The sequence below is a fragment of the Columba livia genome, chromosome 5 (assembly GCF_036013475.1).
Source record: "Columba livia isolate bColLiv1 breed racing homer chromosome 5, bColLiv1.pat.W.v2, whole genome shotgun sequence".
NCBI classification, from domain to species: domain Eukaryota; kingdom Metazoa; phylum Chordata; class Aves; order Columbiformes; family Columbidae; genus Columba; species Columba livia.
This window is the reverse complement of record NC_088606.1, coordinates 19613459-19639701: the sequence shown is the minus strand read 5'-3', so window position 1 is coordinate 19639701 and position 26243 is coordinate 19613459. Positions and strand designations below refer to the sequence as shown.

General features: G+C 41.0%; 1 protein-coding gene across 2 annotated transcripts in view; it reads right to left on the bottom strand.

Moving 5' to 3' along the window:
* Positions 1–22772, bottom strand: part of KCNK10 (potassium two pore domain channel subfamily K member 10) — a 65353-nt gene extending 42581 nt beyond the window's left edge. The window contains exons 1-2 of one of the 2 annotated variants that reach the window (XM_005506157.3): positions 22223–22772; positions 21268–21325 (exon numbers count right to left, since the gene is read on the bottom strand). In XM_005506157.3, coding sequence (XP_005506214.1) covers positions 21268–21319 — 52 coding nt within the window. In that variant the 5' untranslated portion in view covers positions 21320–21325; positions 22223–22772. The remainder of the gene's footprint in view (positions 1–21267; positions 21326–22222) is intronic. The other variant, XM_065063739.1, reaches the window with a different exon arrangement.
* Between the last annotated feature and the right edge of the window lie 3471 nt (positions 22773–26243).

Below are 26243 nucleotides of genomic sequence, written 5' to 3'. Positions count from 1 at the left end.
AGCTGATGTAAATCAGTGTCACACAACTTCTATGGATTCCATGGAATTCAATTAATTTAAATTAGAGTCCGTAACTACTGTGTATATTGTTAATCAGCACAAAATCTGCAAGCCTAGGGCTGATTTTATGCCCTTGACATTACTCAGCAAAATAGTCCTGGTTTCCAAGGCTCACATGGTAAGAAGGGTACAGAATTCATATGACAGAAACAGCATGCTACAATTCTTTTGCAACAGCCATCTACCTTATCATGACTGGTATAGTCCAGTGCAGGCTGGGTGAGCCTTTCAGTGGAGAGAGATGTCTGACTTCAATATCCCACAAATGGTAAGCCAAGAGGAAGAAAGTAAAGAGCTAGTAGAGCTAAAACAGCTTTTGTGACTTTTCCTCTGTGCTAGTATAAATGTTGTTTCTTATTGAAATTATATTTCTGGCAAAATGTTAGTAACAGCTTTACAGTAAAATCATGGCCTGATTGATTCTGTCTTCAAGGGAAAACGTACTGATTTAAGAACAAGATAGGAAGTTCAGGGTAAAGAACATAAAATGTTCTTATAAATATTGCGTCACTTAAACAGCTCAGTGAATTACTGTGCTTGGTTTGCTTACCCCTAAAATAAAAGATAACTCTTTTCTTAAGAAGTTAAAGTCTTTCATTTTCTGCTATTAGTAATGGCTACCCTAAGTATACCTAGAAATGTTGATTCTAAAGTATTTTATATTATATAAATTAATACAAAGGAAGACTCTACTAAAGCACCTAGTTGAGCAACAGATGTATAACAGAGACAGTCTTCTTACAAAGCTGATGCAGAAGGCACAACTGCAGTCAATACCCCAGAGATATTTCACAGTACATTTTAAGCAGCAGTTAGGTATTGGAAAACCAGTGTAGATACTCCATCTAGTAGATATCTCACTCTTTACAACAAGAGGGCAGGGTTACTGACTTGAGCACATGGTGATAAGTCAGAAATCCCGATTTCTAATTAGAACTCTGCCTCCATGAACGTGTGCTCTCAGAAAAGTGCCACCAACAACCTTTAAACCATGGTGTCACAAACTACTAATAGAAAAAAAAATAGCGTTAACATGAGTGTCCTGTAAGAATCCATGTCTGTACAATTTTTGAACAAACGTGAACATAAAAGCTATATACAATTCCAGAATTTTAACAAGAAGTTTCACTAAAATCAAATTATGGACTACAATGGCAATTCGATAATGTGCAGAAGTAGACAAACAGATTAAGAAAATGACAGACCATATAAATTCTTGGATTTGTAGAGGTAGCTTAGACTAGTTTAGGACAAACAGAGCAAAAGAGAAGAGGATGTGTTTAGAATAAATGCAGAACAATCCTTGGTTTATTGATCCATGTTGTTTCAAAACAAGCTTCTGTCAGAACAGGCTTTTCCCACAACAGAGTCTCTTCCATGTGTGCTTGTTACACTATATCAAAGAATTAACCTGCCTTGCTGAAAGCAAGGATGAATCTCCACTCGCACGTACTAAATCAGTGCCCAGGTATCCTCAAAGGAACACAACAGTGTTTTGACACAGGCCTCACCCCGGTAAGAGGATGCCAGTGGGGAAAGAAAGATGAGTTCCTGTTTTGATAAGCTTGAAAATAAAGCAACCGAAGATAGCGATGTTACAAGTCAAATTAAAATGTTTGGATCTGTATAGTTGTTCCCCCCCAAGAGTACCGAATTACCTGCACCTGAGGTAGTGACAAACAGTACAGCCCGGCCTTCCACTGATATGTGAGGAGCTTAAATACCTGAGATTTCTGCTAATATTGATGAGAATTAAGGAAACGAAACTGCTGCTGACCATCAAGAAGACTGGGGCAAAGCTTAAGTAGCTTAAGCCACTGGCTGTTGGAGCAGGTGACCGTTGCAGGTTCCAACTGAAACTTTCTGTTCTAAAGCAAAACGCTGTAACGTATAACACTGGAGCTACTGAAACGATGCAAAATAGGACATCGCTTCAGGTTAAAAATTGTGCTTTATTACTGCAGGTATGCTTTACTTTAGGACACTAATGTTTCTAAGAGCAAGTTAGGCTCATTTCTGCCAGAAATATTTAGGTATAGTTAGCCCCGCTTTGCAGCAGCAGGGTGAGCTAGATAACCTGATTCTAGGAAAATAGTTCTAATTTAAAGGGAAAATCTCCAGACAGAGAGGTTCAAAGTACAGTCGCCTCAGAAGGAGTGCAGAAGCTGTACAGAAGAGCTTCCAAGGACAGCTCCAGGTCAGAGCCAAAATGCTGAGGATGTTCAACTTTAAAATGTTACGCATGGCTTTGCCACACTGACCTATATTCTGGCAACTATCTTATCGCATATGCCAAGAACATACAAGATACAAAAAAAAAATTGTTTTAGAGGAGAGTTTCTCAACTGATTTAAACCAAATATATATCTATATCTATATATATATATAGATATAGATATATATTTTTTTTTAATTAAGACAACCTCCTATGTAGTACAGCTGCCACAATTTTTATCTTACAAAAAGTTTAAGTCAGGTTTAATGGAGTGTCTTATTTAGTGCTTTCTTTTCTTCCATATTTTTGTGTTACAGGAGCACACAGGAATGCATGTACATTTTAAGGCAACTATAATTCTTGACACATCTGATGCAAGTGTTGCGTTCACAAGATTCAGCACAGAGTTAGATTGAGGCCATATATACTCACACATTCATAAACCCAGCAGCTGGCTTTAGGTTAAATACGTGAGTTGATAAAAAATGAAACTGGACATTTCATCTCCCATTTTAGTGGGTTCATCCAAGGAAGGCAGCAAAGCACTTTCAGCCCAAGTAAAAAGGTTCTTTGATGTGTATCTGAACACAACTACTGGTATGTTTCCCCAAAACCCTCATAATATGATGGGAGGTTTTTCTAAAGAAAGGCAATTACGCCTTCTTCAAACAGTTTCATATTTAAGCACTCAAAACTTCCCATGGAATCTTCCTTTGTCTTAAAACTACAAGATTAGTTTGAATTACAAAGTAATCTTACCACGCAGCTCAGTTTCACTGGGAAAATGAGCAAAACATCCTCCCTACAGCTTCTGCAAGATCCTACACTGCGTTATCAGCACTTTTACATCCTTCATGTAGCACTGCTTAATAAGCCAGCATCCCCTTCTGAAGTAATTTAGAAATACGATATTTTGTCAAGTGTTTAAAGTTGCAGAACAGAGACCTGGAGCACCAAGTCTCAGAAATGTCTGTGAAATGGTAGCCAAGTCTACTAAGGCTTCCCTGAACTGGCCACTAAATGTGGGTGGATCTCCCTTATCTAAAATGGGTTGTAAAGCACTGGGGGGTGAAGGGACTCCATGGGCCATGATTGTTTTGGCATGCTAGCAGGAGCCTCATTTATCTTGTTTTCAGTGGACAGAGTATTCTAATTGTTTGGGTTCCTCCCCCACCCCTCTTCCAAAATGGCCACACACTGAAGTTAAGATCAAAAGGCTTCCTGATTGAACGGTGTGGAAAGGCAGGCAAACGAGCAGCCCGCCAGTGGATAACATACAATCTTGCACTCCAAGGCTCTGGCTCATCTCCAGCCTGAAGTTCCTGAGGGATATGGGCATCTAGCATTTGCTTCCAATCTCACAACCTTCCCACAGACTCCCTAAAGTGGTTTCAGCTACTGGCTGCTTGGGTTAAGATAGCATGGCTGTGCCTGGAAGTCAGAGCAAGGATAAGAGGCATGTTAGAGGAAAAGCTCAGGCAATTAGTGTATTAAGCTATCAGCTACATGAACTTCTCATGAATATGTCACAAACATGAGTTTATGGATGAAGGGAATTTCTGCGTCCAACAGGAAGTGGGTGGTTCCTATTTGCATGATGGAAGTAATGAAACATGGAAGTTTCTGTCCATGTGTAACCAAAAAATCATTATGCCATTAAAATTTTGCATTATGAGGACACAGCTAATCATTTCCACCACCTGCTTTGCTTGCTATTCCAGCAACCTCCCCACCCCCATTCTTCATCTCTGTCTGTCGTGGTTCTTTAGCAGGTTTCGTAAAGTAGAGAGCACCCATTTAAACAGCACAATGAAGGATGGACTTTTACACACTCAAAAACCTGATGCTGGTTTAGAAAGTCTGGCTTTTAGAGTAAAAATCCCAGTAGATAATGATTGTGTCTGCCTTTGTGTTTGTGCAGCATCTTTGCATGATGTGGGCTAATTAACAGGTGACACTGCAGCTGTGATCAAGAAATAGGAGACAAAATCCTGCCTGCAGGCTACAATTACATATGGGCCAGAACACTAGTATCCCTGTGGCTGTTGTTCAGGATTGAGTCATAATAATAAGCACTGCTGTCTGGGGACCACAGGATCCATACAGCCAAGGATCAAGAAAACTGCTCTCAGCACTGACACATTTTACACTGGTCCCTCTGCATATCCCCAAGGTGTTCAACCACGCAGCCTGAGCAGTGAGAGTCATCACAAGCCTGCCACACAAGGGGAATTTCACCCTACTGTTTGTACAGCATTTTGCTGCAAACTTCCACTGAAGTGAAAAGCACTGCTATTAGATTTACTGTTTGTGAAAGCAAAGCTTGACGTATTGTTTGTTTGGAAAATGCGGAGAGTGCCTTCGAGCACATAGCTTTTCACTGCAGCAGTACCCCACTGGTTAAATCTAACATTGTTTTCCCTGAAGTGGATTCTCTAATGCAGTATTAGCGCTGCTGACTTCAGCAACATCTCAGCAGTGTGCTGCAAATGCAGTCATCAGCAGCAAGGCGTTCAACAAAGTATGGAAAGAGAGACAGGTAAAGGCAGAAAGGGCAACATGCATTCAACCCACAAGACTCCATGTGCTGTTAGAAAGCATGTAGCACTGATTGCTCCCAACAGCTCCTTTCCCAGAGTGGGGCAGGGAGAAGGGAGGAGTATGTTAGGTTACAAAACTGCATATGGCATAAAGTCACTGTTTGCTTCCAATTATAGGGTAATACTAGTGAAATAGAGTAAAAGTTCACATACTGAGTTATCTCCGTTGGTGGGGAAAGAAATGTCAGTAATATGTACTAGAGGGAATTATGTCTAACCATTGCTTTGCCATCCCTGGCAGCAGCTTTGGGGAAAATGTCAAATAAAAAGGTTTCTGCAATTTTTGTATCATTTGTCATCTATTCCCAGCTAGTGCTCAAAATTATGATTCTCAGTAAGTTTCAAAAAAAATCTACATAATTCTGCTTCATCAGTTATAATTGAAACATACTAATTAATAGCTCTTGTTTATTTCACTTGGAACACAGTGGTTAAGAGAAAACAAAAAAACACCATTTCATAACATGACTTTAATTCCTCTTCATTAGAAAACTATAGTTTAAGCAAAAAAAAAAAAAAAAAAAATCTAAACAGCCTAAACTGGAAGATGGTAGAAATTAAAAAATCAATGTGGTCTGAGTTACAGTCTCTCTGTAGAAAGAGCTTCTCAACTATAAGAGTCTTCACAGAGTGGGGATGCTGGTGCCCTGGAGATCAGAAGAACTAAGGGGAACTTAAGCCTCTTCTCAGTTCCTGGAGAGCTTCCTTAGGGGCAAACAAGAAACTTTGCTATACAGTAAATCATCAGAGCGAATCTTGCCTTCCACTGAAGGACACTGTCATTCCTATTGGACAGCAGTTTCTTCCAAAGGACAAATCTTGTGAGAATCTTCCTCAATTTCTACTGTCCATCCTACCAGAGTATTGCTGCTTCCGGAGTATTGCTGCTTAAGTTGTTCAGCAAGTGTCTGACTGAAACCAATACCTGGCTACCTGATCTCTATGACAGGGTATTTGGTTTAGGTGCCAAGGTGGAGGTGGCTACAGTGGTGGTGTCTGCGAGAAGGCCAGGGGCTGCCCCATGCTGGACACAGCCAGTTTCTGCTGATGCCAACAGACCCACCACAGGACACAGCTCAGCCCATCAGTGAAGCTGGCCACACCTCTGGGAAAATATGGCTAAGAAAGGGAAAAATGTTGTGTAAGAATGTAAGAAGAGAAGAAAAAAAGTGTGAGAAACAATCGTGAAGACGCCAAGGTCAGTGAAGGAGAAAGGGATACTCCAGGAGCTGCAGGAGATATTCTTCTGCAGCCTGTGTGAGTTTTGGAAGAGACCACGGTGGAGCAGGTATTTCCCTGCAGCCCACAGAGAAGACCACATCAGAGCAGATATCCACACTGCAGCATGTAGAAGACTCCAGACCAGAGCTGGCTGATTTTACTGAAGGACTGCTGCCCTTGGGCAGACCACACTGAAGGAGGTTGATCCTGAAGGACTGCAACCCACAGGAAGGGCCTATGCTGGAGCAAGGGAAAAGTGTGAGGAAGAAGGTGAAGCCTAGAGGAACTGTTATGAACTCACCACAACCCCCTATTCCCAATCTCCCCTGCACCATGTGGGCTGAGGAGGAGGAAGAGGAATCTGGAATGAACGAGTGAAGCTGGACCTAGGAAAAAAATAAAGGCAGGGGAAGGTATTTTAACCTTTGTCTTTGTTTCTCACCATCCAAATCTATTTTAATTGGCAATAAATTAAATTTCGTCAAGTCAAGTCTGGTTTGCCTGTAATGGTAATTACTAAGTATTCTCCCTGTCTTTATCTCAACCCACAAACTTTTCCATCTTATTTTCTCCCACTCTCCTGTTGACGAGGAGGAGTGAGAGAGTGGCTGTGTGGGCATCTGGCAGCCAGGTAAGGTCAGCCCACCACAGGCAGTTTGCATGGGGGCAATAAAGGTGAGGACACAACTCAGACTTTGTTGTTCAGCACTGTTTTTCCTCTGAGTCTCACCAGTCATGGAGTGCATATGGATTTTGGTGAAAAAGTAATCAGACCATTACAATCATGCCCTAAGAATATCAATGTATAGATCAGGGCTTAAACTACAGTGATGAACACGAGTTAGCTACAGAGAGAGAAAGCAACCTTCCAACAATAATACCTTTTTCTCACTCTCTACTGGAGTTGGGTCAATATGGAACAAAAACATTAATTTGTCTTGTTCAGTGAATTTGATTTTTTCACTTTTTATCATCTCTCATTGTCATTTTTCCTTCCCACAAACAAGCGTTTTATTTCACTCATTTTCTATACACATTTAAGAAAACACATATTAGCAGCATCCATTTGAACTTAAAGCTAAATGTTAAATTTATTAAATATTTCAGGCTGGCAGGAAGTGTATACACTCTTAACCAATGAAGAAAATGTAGCAACACAATGTGATATCTCTGACCGACAATTTTTAAAAATAGAAAATCACAATCTTGCTTGTGGATGTTAAATGGCTAGAAATTGGGCTCTGGGTAAACTTGGCTGGTTGGATTACTTATTAATCTAGTTGTGATTAGTTTTACAAGGGTGTAAAAGATTGAAAAGTCTAAGCAATTACCATTCCCCTGAGCTATGCCATGTCCCTTTTCTTTGTTCTCAATGGATTTTGTGAGTCTGTTGAAAGACTCTCTGGTATTCTATCATTTCACTTCAGCAATTCTGAACCTAGTTTCCCTAAAGAAGTAGAAAAGATGTACAAGCTAATTTAATTTTAGTCAAGAAAGTACAGTGAGAGAATGAGGAGGGTCTGAATACCACTTTTACACTTATTGTATTTCAGAAAGGCACTGCCATTTCTAATTGTAAATTCTTCAAAGCACAAAAGAATAGCAGTTCAAGCACCCATCTCACAAGGAGCTTTCAAAGTAGAGAAAGGAAAAACTCACAATGGCTGCTTAGGAAAATAAAAAGTCTGCAGGACTAAAATATCAGTGCCCTTAACCATACAAAACCCAGAGAAATCTCATTATGCCAACAAATCCAATCCTGATTAATAGTTACATGTTATAATTATTTATTTCATAGAGTAAACTTTTCAGAACTGGGGCCCTAATGTCAGCAATGTTTAGAACAGGAGTGTCACTGCCTTGAATATATTACAAATAGCAATAATTACTGTATAGCACTGTCCTTCAAGCAATTCTGGAAAAGTCTGATGCCGGACAACAACAATTTTCTTTAATCTTTCGTGTGACGAATTCAAAAGTATTTTTAGGCTCCTTCTTGAAGACTGATCCAGCCTTCATTAAGATTGCACAGAAATCAGGTTCAAGCCAAGAAAAGCTGGGTAGCTTTGTTAGCATAGTGCTGAGCTTCTGATTGTAGGCCTCACCACTTAGCAGGACATATTTGGTTCAAAACAGTGCTATACCACACAGGTTCAAGTTCACAGTTTCCCTGGGCTGCCCTAGCTCAGGCAGCAGCATTCAACTCTCACTGAATAAAGCTGTGTAGGTATAGCCTAGACAAAAAAGAAATTGCTTAACCAAGATCATGCAACAAATGACAAGGCTGGAGTAGAAATCCACTCTCCTGCCCCCAGACTTGTGTGTTTTAAGACCTATCTAAAAAGAGACTGCTATTTTGGACATCTGTACTTTATTTCTTTAAAATTTTGTCCATTTTTGGCTCCCACACAGCTTTTCATACAACTGCATATAGTTAGCAGCCAGTGAAGATGAAGATAGGTTTTTCTTTCTTCAGGCTAATAGAAAGGGGAAGCAAACCCTGAATAGCACAGAAAGGCCTGCTCTATTCAACATCTTTCTCTGCTTCACTTATCACCAAAATATTGAATGGTGACTAAATAATGACATGCTTCATTGAGAGTACAGGAATAGAGGAGAGAATATGTTAGCAAACTACAGGAGGCAAACACTGGATCTGCATTTAAATATGGGAAATATCAGTCTCTTCCTTCAATCAGTTTTGACAGATCTCTTATCCTGGTGTGAACCACAGTAAATCAAACTCCACCACATATTCAAATGTCATTTGTCCATGACACAAAATCAACGCAGTCAACTTTTCAACATCCCACCTTGATTTTAATTTCAATTTTCCAAAGTAATATCTTAATATAAATGAAGATGCTGTTTGGACTAAGTGCAAATATGTGAACTGTAGTCTCACGAACTAAAATAAGACACTGAATAACTGAAGACAATGATAAATTCTTCCCTAAATCCCTTAAAAATAGGGCAAGAAATAACTGATTTATCTGTACCAAGGAAACAGGGGACTATATATTAGGAAAAAAATAGCTATTATTATTAATACAAGGATAGTTAAACATGGGAACAGCAATTGAGATACTGAAATCTCCTTCATTGGAAGTATTTAAGAACAGGACAAAATCATCTGCCAGAAATCATTTAGATCAGTGTTTTCAATTTGTGCCCTGCATACTTCTACGGACCCAAGAAGAAAAGCTATCAGTGAAGGGTAACAAAGAAAAACAGCCTAATGTTGTAGGGTTGTATTCATCATCCAGGATCTGTAAACAAATCGGTGAAATGTTAAGGATATTAAAAAAAAAAAAAAAATAATCAAAATAATTCATCTTGATATTCTAGTCCTGACTCACAGCAGGAAAATGCTCTTGAAATCCTTTCCCTCCCCTTCTATGTAAAACAGCTAAACAGAGCTCAGCATTCCTCTTTGCATCAGTTGTGCCAAGTCTGTAGTACTCTTTCATGATTATCTAAATATCTCAAAGCATTTCACAAATAATACATAAACCCCTGTGACATTGAGGAAAAACAATACTGTATGTGTTCACAGTTTGTCTCAAGTAAACACTGCCACAGAGATGTTAGCTAATTAATTATATTCAAGAGTACTTTCAAAAGTTGATTAAAACAAGGTCTTTTTCATATGTACATCAAACAAGTGCAATGATTTGTCACCAATGTATTAGCAAATCTTCAAGTTCTTTTAGGGGACATGCTCTTTTCCACTACTCGCCTGTGTGTTACAAGATTAATAGACAGCCATAAATCACGCTCCTTTCTTTTGTTGGTCATCCAGGAAAAATAATGGTACCCATGTGTAAGCTGCTCTTGCTCATCATTTACAAGAACTTCCAGATTCTGACCCAGCCTCTCTGCTGTCAGAACCACAGTCAGAGCCCGCCCATGAACCTAAAATGGACTTCCCAAAAGTTATTCTCCTGCAATCACAGTCTCAGAGATCCTGCCTACTGAGGCTGTGCAAATGGCAGGGAAACAAGAGGAAGCCCCAGGCTGGCTTGTGCAGGTATCAGCCAGAACTTATCCATTGACATTAAAAAGTCTCAGCAAAAGTCACGGTCATGGGATGCTGGGATACCTTCCCCTCCCTCCTCCCTCTGCCAGGCACTGAACTTTTCTAAAGCATACGTGACAGTTCACTGGTCAAAAGAATGGATGTGCTAAGACAGGACATGAACTCCAGGAACAGCTGAAAGCATCTTCCTTTTTTTCTTTCTGGACTGGCTTCAGGACAGCAGTCCTCAAGCAGTTCCTATCTAACACTTACTGGCACTAACATGAAGATGCACTGCTACTGACACCATTTGTAGCACTACTTACAGAGCTGCCAAGTCCAGACGGATACTTGAGGGAGATTTGTCTTGTGCTGGAGTGAGATTGTACACTGCTGGAGGGCAGTTCGAATTTTGTTTCCCTTGCTTTGCTTTCTCTTTCTCCTGACCTCTCTTCCACCCTGCCCTCCTCCAAATCCATCCATCTGCTCTTGTCCCTCACTCCTCTCCAACCACGCTGGCAGCGTGGGAGGCAGCAGACTCGTAACTCACTGCTCAGTTCCTCTTGTCGGGACCTGGCACTCCGCTGCCCTCCCCACTGCCTCTGACACTTGAGCCCAGAGCAAGGAGCCAAGCACATGTTCACATGTGACGGGACTCACCAATGAACTCCAGGTACTGGAAAACAGAAAATAGAGTAGAAGAGCATTACAGTGAGGAGTAGGAAATGTTGAGGCGACAGTAGAAGTGATTGCCAGGGGAAAGTCCCAAATAAGGAGCCCTCCTGCTTCAAGATCAGTGACTGTATTTGTTCCAACACACTCACTGGCAGCAGCGCTATCATCAGGTTTATGAAGCTATTTATAGAGAAACTGAATACAGAGAAACCCAAGAGAAATTCTCACCTTTCCCTTTCTGAAATAAAACTAAAAAAACTACTTCCCTGATAAAAAAATGTTTCCCTAACATTAGATTAGTATTTCTTGCTCTTGCTAAAATTGGGAGTACTAGTTCATGCAGGTGTCTGCTCTGTCAAAAGCCAAACAGGAGGCAAGTGCTTTTGGCTCCAGATCTTGGGGTTTAGACATGACTTCGCTAAAAAGAGTTCCTGTCACAAGAGAGGAGCATTCCATTGTTTGTCCTTATTAGGTAATAGCTAGAAACACTGCTTTCTTGTGAGAATGTCACAAGTCTTGAGTACAAGCACCAAGGAATAAATAGCCACTCTCTGGTTCTCTGCAGACTTCACCCTTCAATGAACAACAAACAGGTTGAAGCTGCTGCTTATCCATTAAAAAACAAACAAACAAACAAAAAAATCATTGCACCATGACATGCTATTGGACAAAACGGGTCAATTATGTTTTCCTCACCAGAACGTATCCCTGGATTCCAGTAACATTTAAGAGGAGTCTGAACTGCCCACCACAGGACTTGACGTTCTGCTTCAAAGTGCTCATATGATCATGCAGTTTTAGTTGGTGTGCTGCTTCTAGAGCAGCTGGACTGGGATCTTACAAATATCCTATCTCTATCATTCACAAAAGAAATTCAGCTAATGGTCTTATGGCCAGACCAACCACTGATGGAAACCTAAGCCTTGCAACAATTTAGCCTAAGAAGGCCTGTGTACATTCTTACTGACAGAAACCTAGTGGTAAGCCAAGCAAGTGGGGAGACAAAACCAAAGCAAAGCCTCATGCTGATCTTCGTAGCAGGATCTACTTTACATGTGAAATGTGATTGATGCTGCTGTCTGCCAGGGGTACCACCTAACAGCTGAGTGACAGAATCTTTTGATCACCTCAGTCACACAAAGGGGACTTCAGCAGCACCACTGATGACATTGCAGACTGGAACTGAGAGACAATACATTGCTTAGCCAGGACAGTACAGTATCTCCTGCAGGACTCTCTTAGGTTAAAAAAAAGCCAAGGAGTAGACCTTCCACATAGGAGTAAGACCAGAAAACATATGCAATGTGAACTCTGACCCCCAAATAAGAATAGAGTCAGCACTAATTCTTCCCCTTCAAAGATTTCTTGGGTCATCCTTAGGATTGTATCTGCACATTACTGACCCTACCTACAGAGCTCAAACTGACGCTCCTCTGTAAAAACAAGAATTAAGAATTTCTGTATCAGTCTAGTGGTGTTTTCCCCAATATGGCTAATGACTGGAATTTACAGGAAAATACTCTGAATTAAAGCAAATCTCGGTAATGATCTACCACTTTAATTAGGTGATAATTTCTCAAATTTTCTGGGCAACAGCTATAAAAGTGTATCTTTCATCATGTGGTAAGGGTCAGATATCTTGCATCAGTTGCAAGGTTACATGTCATTGTAAGCCAGTAATGGACTCTGCTTCTCATGAAGGCAAATTAATACAGTGGCTGTGGCATCATAAAGAGGCTCTGGTGTTGTTTCTGTAGCTGTCATGATGGCTGCTACACAAGGCTTCTCTGCACAACCCTTTCTTGTGCAATTTAAATTTGGCGGTCTTAACATTTAAGTAATCAGTGATGGATCAGAGTTAACCTAGAGGAATGTCTTTGAGATATGTGAGCTGCTTCTTTCATTTCATCTGGGAGTTTCTGCACTACCATTTCTTTTACAATTCTTCCATCATTGAGGTTTTTCACACATAGCAGCTAGTGACTGCCTTTTGTTTCTCTAAAATGGAAAGCTGAAATTTGAGAGCATAAAAGCCCCAGACAAGCTGTCAGTATTTATTTGCTGTTTGCACATCATGCCAGTCCTATTATATCACAGTATTGGGTAAGAAAGAAATAATTCAAGCACCCTTGAACAGCATATCACTGAATCTTAAGAATCTCAGCGGCACAAGTTTAAGGTGCCAAAATCCAAAATCGTCATCCAGTAAAGTCAGCAACATGTTGTCTTTTCTTCCTAGGGAAGAAAAGATGAGTCAGTCCTGCTGAGGTACGAACATATGGCTCTAACAAATCTAGACACTCAAAGCCTGATACTTAAAGCACTGTGATGATCCTGTCGGATAGTGATACCAAAATAACTCGTACTGCTTTGTAAGATGTTTTTAGGGTGTTAACTTTTGTTATTCCCTACTAGTTAAACAGTCAATTGTCTACAGCAAACAACAGTCACACGGTCATGCATAATCTATGGGTTATCAGAAAGACAGAGAACTGAAGCAATTTAAAGATCTATTGAATGCACCTCTCTGGGGGCAGAATTGAAGAACAAATGGAAGAAATGTATGCATGCTTCTCCAGTGAAGGACTAGTCAAATAAACAGATCATCATCTATTAAAGACACTTCATGAGATGAAAATATTTTATAATATGTCCATAAGATTATTTATACTGTGTTTTAGTTTTTGCTCACAGAGGAAGACCCTGATACACACCTGAGGAACCAACAGAGAACATAAAGTTACTTCATTTTTTAAAAATATGCTCTAGGTTACATGCTTCCTTCTAATAGGCAGGAACAACATCGTGTGCTTGAAAACAGTGAATTCCAGTTGGAGGCAGCCAAACTTGCCTTCATGTCCACTCTTTTTTTTTTTTTAGATCATTTTCATCCTTACCACAGGTACACTGTTTTCATTCTGCAAGTTCTGCACTGCCAGAAGCAGATTTGACACTCAGACTTTGGGTCCATTTTTTCGTAATCTACATTACCTGAAGCAGCTTTCCTTTGTCTCTCCTTGTTAGGTTTTTACTTCTTTTAAAATCTCTTAAACAGCAAACTCAAACAAAATACTAGACCTAACTGTGTCTGGACTTCTAAGAAAAACTGAACCCACACCCAGACTTTGCAGCTGATCACTACCCCTACTCAGGACACCAGATCCTAAGTGTAACAAGTTTCAGTCCCTTTCATATATTTTATATGTCATGTCCCTTGTCACAACTCCAGCTTTCAGCAGGATGTTCCACTAACATTTTAAAAATAGAAAAAATAAAATTAAGCCAGGCTTGTGTATTGTCTTCCACCTTTTTTTTTCCCCCTCTATACAGGTTTTTAATGAAAGATTCCATCTCCTTACTGACTTTCATTTCCATTTCCAACAGCAAGATATGCCCACACTGAAATTTCCAGTCGAACCTCAGAATCTTACCAGTGATCTCCTATGCTTATATTTTGGGACATCTGAATAACACACAGTAAAGCACGCATTTGGAACACTTTGCCAATAATAAGATTTGTAATAGCATAAGAACTGTATTAGCAGCTAAAGAAAAAGAAGAAATCTGAATTATTGGTCTCAGCATCCCCAGACCAAGGAAATATTCCCTAAAATCTGTGGTTCATTAACACGGTAAGAGATTCATAGTTCACTCCTGAAATATCATTTTGTTTAAATAATTTGACCTGATGTTTGATTATAACTGTGAAAAGCAGCTCAGAAAGTATGCTGGGAGAATAATAATGCTCCATGGACTGAAAAGGATTGGTACTACCATCCTGAAGTACAAGCGTATATGATATATGCTGTTCTCATTTGTTTTATCTCATTGGGGTAACCGGTGAGAACTGCATGGTAGGTTATTTATGAAGATCAGTGGGTTCATCTTAGAGCACGTTTTCCACTAAAGTTAAAATGTTTTTTAAATATACATGCTTTACAGACAAACAATAGAAGCATAAGCAGTGTCTCAGGAAGTATAATATGAGCAGCCTGTCTGACAAAGGTGAGGTCCCAGGAAGTTTTCAGTTTCTTACAGAAAATAAAGGAGAGTCATTCCTATAAAAAAGGTATTAAAAAGGCAGTATTTAGGATTTTCCTGAATGTCACTTCTTTTACATTAAAATTCTGTAAAAAACAGAGCACTGATCAGACTTCATATTCTCTGCTTTGCCTTTTGCTGTTACACTGAAATTATTACAAAATAAAGGTCAGGCATTCTCATCACACTGAGTTCTGAAATATTCTGTGTTGAATCCCAGTGTGTCTGTGACCCTTTTCTTATCCTGACCTCCTCATTGTCCCCTCTCCATTTCACTCCAGGTACTTACCCTATTTAAAACGCAGCACCTAGGGCCCCTCTTCTCCCAGTGATTTCTGGCACTACTTTACTTTTAACTCAGTAAAGCTTGTGGGGACAACACAGGTCTGATACTTTAAAAATGAAGAATCTAATGTTGCTCGCACTGAAGTGAGTGGTAAAATTCATAGCTCTGGATTAAATCAAGAGAGTAAGAATTAAACTGTATCACCATATATATGCACTCTTCTGTCTGAAGCTGATATAGTCTACACACTAGCTACAAAAATCCACACAGATGCCAAAAGCTGAACCACAGCCTACCCAGTTACAGCTGATATCATGTATCTTTCTCTCAAAAGCAAACTCCATCACTTCAGGTAGCATCAGTTTTCAAGAGTTGCCCAAGGGACTGTTCAGTCCAAAAGCCTATTAATGGATTACTCTTCTACAAATGTAGCAAAAAATAGCGTTGATATTCTTCACTGAAATAATAATTCTGTCTTAACTTCTCTCACAGCTGACAATTCTGCTGCACCTCCCTGTCTTAGATTTACAGCTTCATACTGCCTTTGATTCTTTTCATTCTCCTTTTCTCACACTATCGATGACATCTTAATGATACCCCATCTGCCCTTCATCTTCCTTAGCTTGACTGGAGTTCAGTCTTTCCTCGCTATTACTAAGAAAGCTGCTGTCCAGTCTTCCAGTCTGCTACTTTTTATTACTAATATTAAATTTCTGAATCCTTATTGTTTCCTTTTCCAGGGCATCCTAAAGATGATGATGATGAAACCAATAGCTCTCCACTGTCTTTTTCCTCTTCTGCTAATTCAGTCGGATCTTCCTATCTCTTGCCACATTAGGGTGACCAGTATTCATCTGCCTCTCTTGCAACTTCCACATGGTCTTTTGTAAAGTTCTGATTTCTTCATTTTCTTTCATTTGTTTTCCAAACTCTTCAAATTTTCCACCTTACCGTATTTTCCACTATTGTGTCTATATACCATGCACTTCCAGGAGTGTCTTCCTGTTTATCCAGTTTCTATTCTCCTTCAAATCTGTCTTCAGAAGAAAATCCTCACAGTTGTTCTGCAACCCATGCTTATTAGGCACAGCAGAGTCCTGGTCTATCCGATGGGTCAGTGACACAAGTAGCACATGATCAGTACTCTGCTGAGCATGGGTCATTTGGTGGGATCAGAGCTACTTTTTAACAGGTCACAGCCTTCCATAGCAGTCTTCTTACACGAGCTACTAAAAACTGACTTCATAGTGCAGAAAGATATTGTCTAGCCCACAGTTTCACCCCACTTATTTTCATATATTTCTTGAAAACAAAGGACAGAAATTGACACCCTCATTCTAATCATCTAATCAAGTCTACCCTCTGCATCGGTCTCTTTGAACAAATGGATAGGAAAAGAAAGAATGGCAGCAGTTTCTAAGACTCTGCAGGCAGTGTTAGTTTAATTTATACTGAGTAGAGGATGCTGAAGATTTTTTCCAATAGTCATCAAGGAATGATCCAATCCCGGTATCTGTATGAAATCATTTGGGACTCAGCTCAGCTTTCCCACATATAGGTGTCCAGTGCTGCTTGAGGTGTCTCAGCTGAAGCGAGAAATCCTATGGCAGGTGACACAGGATTTATGGAAGACTTGAGCCCCTCTGGAGCAGCAGCTGGGGAATATCAAGGGTCTCTAGATACCTCTAACGGGAAACTCAATTGAGCCTTCAGTGTCTGCAAAGAAGCGCAGGTAATACTAGTTGCAAAGTGCAGAGATAACCTTATTTCTTAATTGATGTGATCTGTGTATGATGACAGGCTGTTTTGCTCCCTCCTAATTGTTTTAGCATTTGATTGCAATACATATGCTATTCTTTCAATAGCAGATCTTAGATTGCTATAAACAAGTTAATTATATTTCACAACACCCTTGTGCATTAGGGAAGTATTAATATTCTCATTTTGCAGTCAGGGAAAAAAGGTGGAAAAGAAAGTGTAAGTGGCTTACTGAAGGATAATCAGTAAGTCTGTGGCAAAATCTGAAGAGGAACTCCAGACTCACAACCACAGCCTGATTTCCCCATGGACCAATAACTCCCATGCTAAATGTAAAGATGATAATAAATGCATTATTTTAGGGTTCCAAGCTGCAGAAAGTCATCCTACACAAACAATGGCTTTGTGAAAGGACGTGGGAACTTGTATCAAAACTTTAGAGTTCCAAAAGGTCAATATAGAGATGAAGATCTATCTGGAAATTCAAAAGGCATTGACAATCTGTATCACTGCAATGACAGCAAAAAACTGAAGGCACAAAGGATAGAATGAGACTGAACTCCATTTTCTGCCTGCCACCATGAAGATGGACATCCCTCCCCTGGAAAGCACTTCTCACCATCACCTTTCAATAGCAATTCCCAGGGATAATATCTGAGTATGCTGGAAAGTGCCTCATCTACCTTTCCTTTCTACAAAGAAACGGCCATTTTAAGCAGATAATTAGTAGATAAAAAACAATTATATTGCTGTAACATCCAGATATCTCAGTTAGGATGAGGGATTCACTGTGGTTCATACACTGTATAAAAATATATGTGCAAAGAGTTTATAAGCCAATTTAAGCACAGAGAACAGGTGGGTGGAACAAACAGCAGGAGGAATGTTGGAAAGAGGAGCAATGAGAACAATTACACAAATTAATGTATTCATCTGCTGCTATAAACCCAACCTTATATTCTGAAAAGTTTAGATGGGAAAATATGAGAGTATGAAACTAAAAATCTGGTCTTTCACTCATTTCAGTTAGTATCACTTTACCTGAATTGTACCAAATGGAAGAAGCAAAAATCAGTGATAGGTAGATCAAATGTTTTATGATAGTGTAAATTCAGGCTGATTCCACCAATAACACAAATGCGAGGCTTTTTTTTTTTTTAAATGAGAGGCCAGATAGTATGAGACCCTGTACCCCTCCTTAATCAATGCATCCAACTGTCCCTAAAACAAATACACTCTTGAGGTGCCTGCTTGGGTTTTTTACTCATTTATTACCCTATTCACTCACTGTATATGAACAGTATGTTTTTTAATCAATATATATGAGATTCTATGACATATTTCACATTGGAATGTTAGGGACTTTTGGGATGGAGTTTGATGTGTTTATTAATGGGATCATATAGTTTGATTGCTTGGACTAGTAGGGGACTTGACTTGGGGAATTTGAACCCTATGTGGTTCCAGGTTTATGAAATATTTGGTTTATCTAGAAGACACACTCAGCATTTGCAGGGAACACGCAGGTATACTCCCTACCCAAGGCCAGGGAAGATACTACATGACAGGATAAAAGCACAGTTCAATCTCCATGCCCTGTTTGTTCCAGTTTAATGGCTGAGACATCAGTGTCCGATTAGCTGTCTGTCAGACGCCATCCCTCATGTCAATTCTATTCTTCTAAACTTGTTCTCTCCATGAAATCTTCCTATGATATATCGATCTTTGCTGGTGTGAACTGAGAATACCAGTTTTATGCCAGATGGAAGTTACCAGGAGACTCTAATCTATTTATGTATGTAAATATTTATAGTTCAGTCAGCATTAGGAGTCTGAGCACCAATTCTTTTCAATGACTATCATTCTGACCTGGGTTTAAACCAGCAACATCATCAGTCCCAAGCCAGCCATATCTCCACAGCAAAAGCCCTGGGCTTTAGGAATGTGCATAGTTTCTAGAAAATATTGCCTGGAATAATCAGACCTAAACAATCTTTGAGATACCATAGCTTTCACTTACATCCTTGGAGTGCTAGCTTGCTTGCCAGGAACATCAGTTGATATATTTCAAGTACTGTCAGTACAAGTTAGCACAATTCCTACTAGACAAAACTGTGGAAACTGCACATTCTCTGTCTGATGGCTGCAACAGGGCACGATCACACAATACGCACTGAAATGAGCCTGGTATTTGAGTGTAAACATTAAGTGGACATGAGCTCTGCTTTTAATACTTAGGACTCTCTGTATTCTTGCACCGCCAGTGTTCTACATGTTGATCCTTATATGTGAGAAAGGCTGCTTCAGTGCTTAACTCCAAGAATATCACATAGGATGGAACACTTAATAACATTCTTCACATATGCATGCAGAGAACTGACTACATATGTGACTGTAAATCAAAATAACTTTAGGGCTCTAGGTGATTTTGTGTAGATCTTTGCTAACATTTATATTTACATAAATAAATTTTTGTTTACAAAAGAATGGAATTCTGATCTACCCTGTTTCAGACCCATATCACTAATTCTTCAGTGGGACTGTGTGAGTACAATGCCATTGCATTATTCCTGTATTGGGTAAAGGATTGGGTCTTAGACAACTTTTCCTTACCACTTTGCCTTTTTCCATTCCATCAATTTTCATCTATTTCCTGAGTCCCTTGGAGAATTAGAAATTAACATTTTTTACTTCCTTCCTGGCTATACAATTAGCATCCTTGCTGCCTGGTTAACGAAGTCAATAAACTGAGGGGTAATAACAGGTAAGATTCTGCAGTCCTTAGCAGGGATTCAGCTTGGCAGAGAGGAAACCTGCTGGGTTTATGGTCTTTTATATGTTCAGGTACTCTACAGTTTTGGAAACATTAGTAAATTGTGACCAACCACCTGTTGAATCCACATGCTTTAAAGCCAACTGCCAAGCAAAGGAGCTGCATACAGAATGCCATGGGTACAGCCTCCTGCTTGCCTTGTCAGGGGAGGAGGGGAAAGGGTTTTTTTGCAGCAAAAGGCATTTTGCGATATACAAAATGAAGCAACAGCAAACACAAATTTAGCAAAGCAACTGGAAAGAGCAAGTTTTAACCACACAGAATTTTGACCATAGGATAAGGAATATGCTGTTATTAAAATAATAAAATCTCTTGTAGCACTACTATCCACTTGTTCATTATGAAGCTAAGGGTGGAGGAGGTCGATTTCAGCCTTCATCTAATTAAAGATGTAGTAATGCTTAAACTAAAGCTTAATTGTGTATACTACTCAAACAGCATATCAGATCTGCTCAGCAGAAAGATGTCTGTTCTGCTGTGTTCCTCCTACACCAAGGGAAACTGTTTCTAACGTTTCATTTGCAGACATGAGGACACAGAGGATGACAGACAAATTGGCCACTAAAACCAAACCTGCGGAATAAAGGTGAATAATCAAAGCCCAGGCAATCACTTCATACTTCCTGCAAGCACTGCTGTACAGCGACTGGCTGCCAGCGGTTATGCTGCAAACCTGAGCATATGGCTTCAAGTTGCTCTGCTCCCGTACTGATGCATAGAAATATGACACACCAGTATACAAATTACCAGCAGGCTTTTTTCAGTCACTTCTTCTGTAGGTTGCATATGAACCTCCTCCCCATGCCAGGAAAAAAGAGCATTTCATTATGATTTATTTTAAAACACTACTTGGATCATTTTATTGAAAACCACTGCACTGGCGTAAATCTTCTTCCACCATCACACAAGCACACTCCCCAAGACAGACTCCAAACCTAACTATAGGATTAATCAAACTATTCACTTGGGCTGACCAGTTGTTAACAGGACAGAGTAAAGAGTCTAAAGGTCCCTTTGGGCTCCATTGTTTAATGTGTCTTTTTATACCATCCACACTATGGCTTATATTGCAGTAGCATTTTGCTCCAGTTACTTAACAACATACATTTTCCACCAAGGAGCCCTGAGCAAGCAGTCACATCTGTGTCCACTCCTGTACCACCCATTTAGCAGAGACAATGATCACTAGAAACAACAAAGGAGCCACAGATAAAACAAACAATACTGTGAGCCAGAGATCACTGCCATCCCAGGCAAGTTTGCCACGGAAATACTCAAGAAAAAGGGAGGGGAGCAAAGAGAGGTATCAAATATAGAACTAGAAAACTTACACCTACAAGAGGTTTTACCCACACACCCACCCAACTCCACATCTGAGGAGCATTTTCTAATGCACTGCTAGGATGGAACAAGAAAGACTGAGCAACGCACATGGGCAGCAGACGAGCATCATACGTCTCCTCCCATTTGGAGTCAAATAGTCTCCTACGAGTCACTAGGCACAAGGAATAATAATAATTGTTATTATTATAGTAATGATAGTAATAGAGAATCACCAACCTTGAGGATCCCAGTTCACCTGTTTTCTTGGAGTCTCGATTGGAAATTTCATCGCTTCCTTTTTGCACAGGGAGGAAAAACAATTAAATAAATTCCCAACCTTCCTGTCTCAGTGCTGCAGTCAAACAAATTAATTTCAAATTATAGGGAGCCTGCGCTGTTTGTCTGAGGGGAACTGGTGGTTGCCAAGGAAAGAAATACACAAATAAATCAAAGAAGGTGGGGAGAGGCGGGGAGGGGAGTGGAGGGTTTGTACCGGCGAGGTGACTGAGGGGTGCAGGCACCCCAGCAGAGAGAGGGGAAGAAGGGATGGAGTGAGGACCGGGGAGGGTCTGGGGAGGAGCGGGAACGGAGCCGGCTGAGCTGAGCAGAGCAGAGCAGCGGATCGAGGATGCTGCTGGCTCCTGGGGAGGCTCCGCAGCTGGTTCGCCCGCTCCACCTGCAGATGTCAGGGTGGCGGGGTCCCCGCTGCAGCCCAGCCCCTCTGCTGCGCCCACCTGACGGGGCACCCGGGCTGGCGAGCCCGCAGCCTTGCAGAGATGAGGGAGTCGGCCAGCCCCCCCGCACGCTCCCAGGACACCTCCCACACGCACACATGCTCAGCCACCCCCCAGAAATGAGCCCACCTCAGTTCAGCCCCGGGCACTACAGGGGTAACAAAAGTCAGCCATAGGCAGTGAGCCGCAGCGGCATGGCTGGGGCGAGGCTGGGGACCACCCCCGCCTGAATGAATGCACCAGCAGCCTGGCTCGTCGGGGAGAGCCGGAGTAGGAAAAGAAGACGGAGGAAGAGGAGGGAGCCACCCTATAGCTTTGGAGGGAATTCACGGAGCCCCTCTCTGCACTGGCTTTAAGAGGGGGTGGGGTGAGGAAGCGAGGGGAAGAGGCTGCGAGTCCCTTTGTACGAGGCGGCGGCGGGGTGCCTTAGGGCGGGGGCAGCTCCGGCTGGTACTTACTAGGTATCCTTTCCCGGAGGAGGATGCAGGCTTGTTTGGTGGAGTTTGCAGCCGGAGACACGCTCGCGTAACCTACGAGCAGCGGCAGCAGCACATGGCAGGAGTACGGCAGGATCCAGAGGCTCTGCAGCGCAGGGGGAGGGGAAGGGCAGGCGATCGCCCGAGCCCCCGCAGGCTCCGGGGCACCAGGGCCGAGGAGCCCGAAAGCCAGGGCACTCCTGCGTCCCTTTCTGTCCGCGCTGTGGACGGGGTCAGACACCTGGCATCAAGGCAAAGGCTGGCACGGCGGAGCTGAAAGATGTGGCCAGGCTGCGGGGAGGGGGCGGGAGGGCTAGGAGGGGACATTTGGCTTTACCTCGTGCAATTACCAGACCCTCCCGACTTGCCAAGTCTGCATTCTTTTCCTGCTCCAGGCTTTCCATCAGACCCAGAGCAGGCTGGTAGCACCAGGAAGGTCTCCAGTTCCAGTTACAGTGTATGCCCCAGCTCCCCTCCCTTTGCCGGCAAGACAAAACCCGAGCCCCTCTGGGGGCCTGAAGGAACACTGTGCGAGGTTAACCCTGTCCTGCCTCCTCTCTTCCACAGTGGAGATAGAGCTCCTTGTGTGAAGGGGATCATTGGCTGGGGATGGTTTAGGGGAGAGATCCACAAATTCACGTGGGTCATGGGTCAGAGACAGAATCACTGCTGAGGTCCATAGCCATGATCTTCTGAATTTTCAAGACACATGTTTGTGGCTGGACTTGGTGCCTGAGACAATTTGTCCCTTGCTTTTTGCCTCGTACTTTTTTTTTGTGCAACTACCCTCTCTGTCTTGCCTTTCTATCTGTTGCTCAGATGCTAGTTAACCAAAGGGATACATCTACCCAGGTGAAAAAAAAAAACCAACAACAGCAAAAACCCAGTCTGAAATGTGTGGCTCTCCTCCGGAAACTCTTATTGTGGAGGCTGGCACACTCTTTTCATATCCATATTCAGGAAGCTAAATAAATAGACATGTTCATGCCTGTCTCCAGTCTTTGTTCAGTCCTAAACTGGAAGGGGAAATCAACATTTGTGAATCCACCGCCTTCATTTAGTGCTGGTGTGCGAGGTCCTGGAAAGCAATATGGTTTGAAGGAACTAGATGGAAGTAGTGCAGCAAGTTTTCTTGGGGGGAGGTGCTGGCTGTCTCTTCTTTGCCTAATCCAAGCACCCCTGTGGCTCTTGTTTTGTGCTGTACAGGAGGAGGCGGGAGAGGCTGCTCTAAGAGGGGACATGGTGAGAATGATAATGAGCCTGCTCAGTCAGACTTGAATTTGAAATTATTGCAATGATGACATCAGGAGCACAAGGTATTTCCTTTGCAAGCAAACCACGATGCATTCTGAATAGGCTTCGGGATTCCCGTTGACGTTACTTCTGCAAACTGAATGGAAACAAAAGTGAGAGTAGGCTTTGCTAATTGTACTGTGAGATGACTTGAATCATGATTAGGAAATCTTTTCAATATTCTAATAACCAAAAAGGCTTCAAAGAAGGCTTCTGAACCCCACAAAAGATCACTTATCAAATACGTATCAATAAAGAACTACTTACATATTTATACACACAAATATATCACCTATATATGCATGTCTATAACTTTTCCTTTGCATTCAAAACAGATGCGAGTTTACTGGCATCTTCCTTGTACATTACTGGGAAAAACTGACATATAGATATATATTACCCAATTGTGATTTGGAGCTCAGTCAACCTAGCACAAGCACTACTTTGTCTTTGTGCCATAACTGTTCACTGATGAGGTTAGTATTGTGCCACAGACACCTGTTCACTGAGAGCTCATCTAAGATCGCCAAACATCAAACAGGTTACTAAAAGGCCAACAGCAATAAATTCCTGCTAACATACACAGGAAGTCTGTAGCCTAGAGGTGAAATCTTTAGGTACTTCATTACCAGAAACAGATCCTTATTGTTACTGTCTAAATAAGAGGAATTTTCATGTGGCCATATGAATCCTCTGTTATTAAACTGATCTTAGAGAGATATCTCATATTTGTTTGACTTACAGTAACATTAAGTAGAGAATAATGACACAATACCGTATTCCTGTTTCTTGTATCATCTTAATGTTCCCATAGTATCAAAAAGTTAAAAACCTTGTGGCAAATCAATTGTGATCTGTCAGGTACATAAATGCGTGACATCATGTAATTGTTTCGCAATTTTTTACCATGTTGTGTTCATGCAAATCTTGCTCAATTATTTCGATGCCTCAGACCTACAGTTTTATCTAGTGGACAAATTTATTCCCAAAGTAACTCATTTGAAATCAATAGGGTTACTCCAGAGATGGATTTGGCACAATGAGCGCATCTTTCTCTGACAGCACAGCTGTTGCATAGAAACGTAACTGTTATCTTATGCAAATAAAAGGCCTTTCACCCCTCAGTGATGTTGAATTCTCATAATAGGGAGAACTAGTGCCTTGAAGCTATAGTGTTTCAAGCTGTTATTCTGTCAACTTTTATAAATTAAGTGGTTTCAGTAATGTTTAATATTTAAATGAAAGACCACCAAGAGAAAAAACTAAATATACCATGATCAATCTACTTTAGTACCTGCCTAAGAATTTTCAGGATATGACTTCATATCAGTAGTTTATCAAACTGGTCTGCCTTTTCATTTAGGGTTCATTGTTCAGACTTAATGTCCTCAGAGTTGGTATTAGATGAGAATAAGCACCTTAGAGGACTGGGCCTGTGACAGTCACAACAAAATAGACAAGAGGCTTTCTAATACAAGCAATCTCACTGAAAGAAAAAATGAAATGCTAACTGCCCCTTTACCGTTCATTAGTAATATGGCATGAGTGACTTAGAAGCTGTTCTGATGTAACTCAAAGAAAGACACAGCAAAATAGATAAATAAATAGTTCTTATAGCTACTTAAATCCAGTGAGTAGAAATGGCAAAATGCATCAAGAGTAGACAGAAATCATCTGTAACTTGTATGTTCCACTTTTTGAATGCACTGAAGAGATGAGACATGTTTAGATGAAGTCTAGAAAGTCTTTGTGTCACCACTTTGTAAGATGCTCATTTGTTTATATAACTATTCAGTTTATGGTGAACTATATGGTTGTTTGAAATCTGGTATTTCTGATTGTGAAGTTCATTCTTCATTCAGTTCATCACCACAGGACTTTTGGTATTTACACTCAGAACAAGACAGACAGAGGATAACCCAAGTGAAGTGCATCCTGTTCTTTATATTCTATTGACCCGTCCTTCAGTACTAAAAATTTGGACAGAATCCAGTGCAGAATCCTTTTATAACTTCTTTACTCTCTAGGAAGCCTTTTGTCTAGGAGGACATTTAAAGCCTTCTCTCTAGGATAACCTGAAGGTCTTTTTTTGAGATGGTTTTCAGAAACTTTAGTATAGTTAGGAATCAAGTTAACTAAGAATCAGGACTACTATGTACCATGTAAGGAAAAGCAGCTTACTATTTTTATTGTCTCCCACTGCATGCAGTTTCTTAGCACTTTTAAAGTCATAGCATGCAGTGCCGTGTCTTTATTCATTCAGGGATTAATCCACAGAACAGAAAATTTGTTTATTGGCAGAAATGGTTTCAATGAAATCATTGAGTCTACCTGAGGCAACTACACCTCAGTAACAACCTTTGTCACAATGCTATCTTCTCAGATCTGACCTGTTTGAGTTACCACGGCCTGTCTGCAGGTTCCTTTGGTCAGTGACACTGAACAGAATACACTATGGATCCTGCCTCTCATATCCTTACACATCATTCATATCCTCAGACCCACTTTAAGCATCTACCCTCTAAACGCCAGGAGAGGAGAGGCGGTACCTGGTTCATAGTTGGTAATTATCTTCTTCATTCTCAGTTATTTTCCGGTAGCCATTCCTCATTAGCCAGACTACATATTTCAGACACCTGCTATATCAATCCTTTTGTATGGCCAGCAAGGTCTACAGTACAGTAGTTTACCTCACTTTGTTATTCTATCT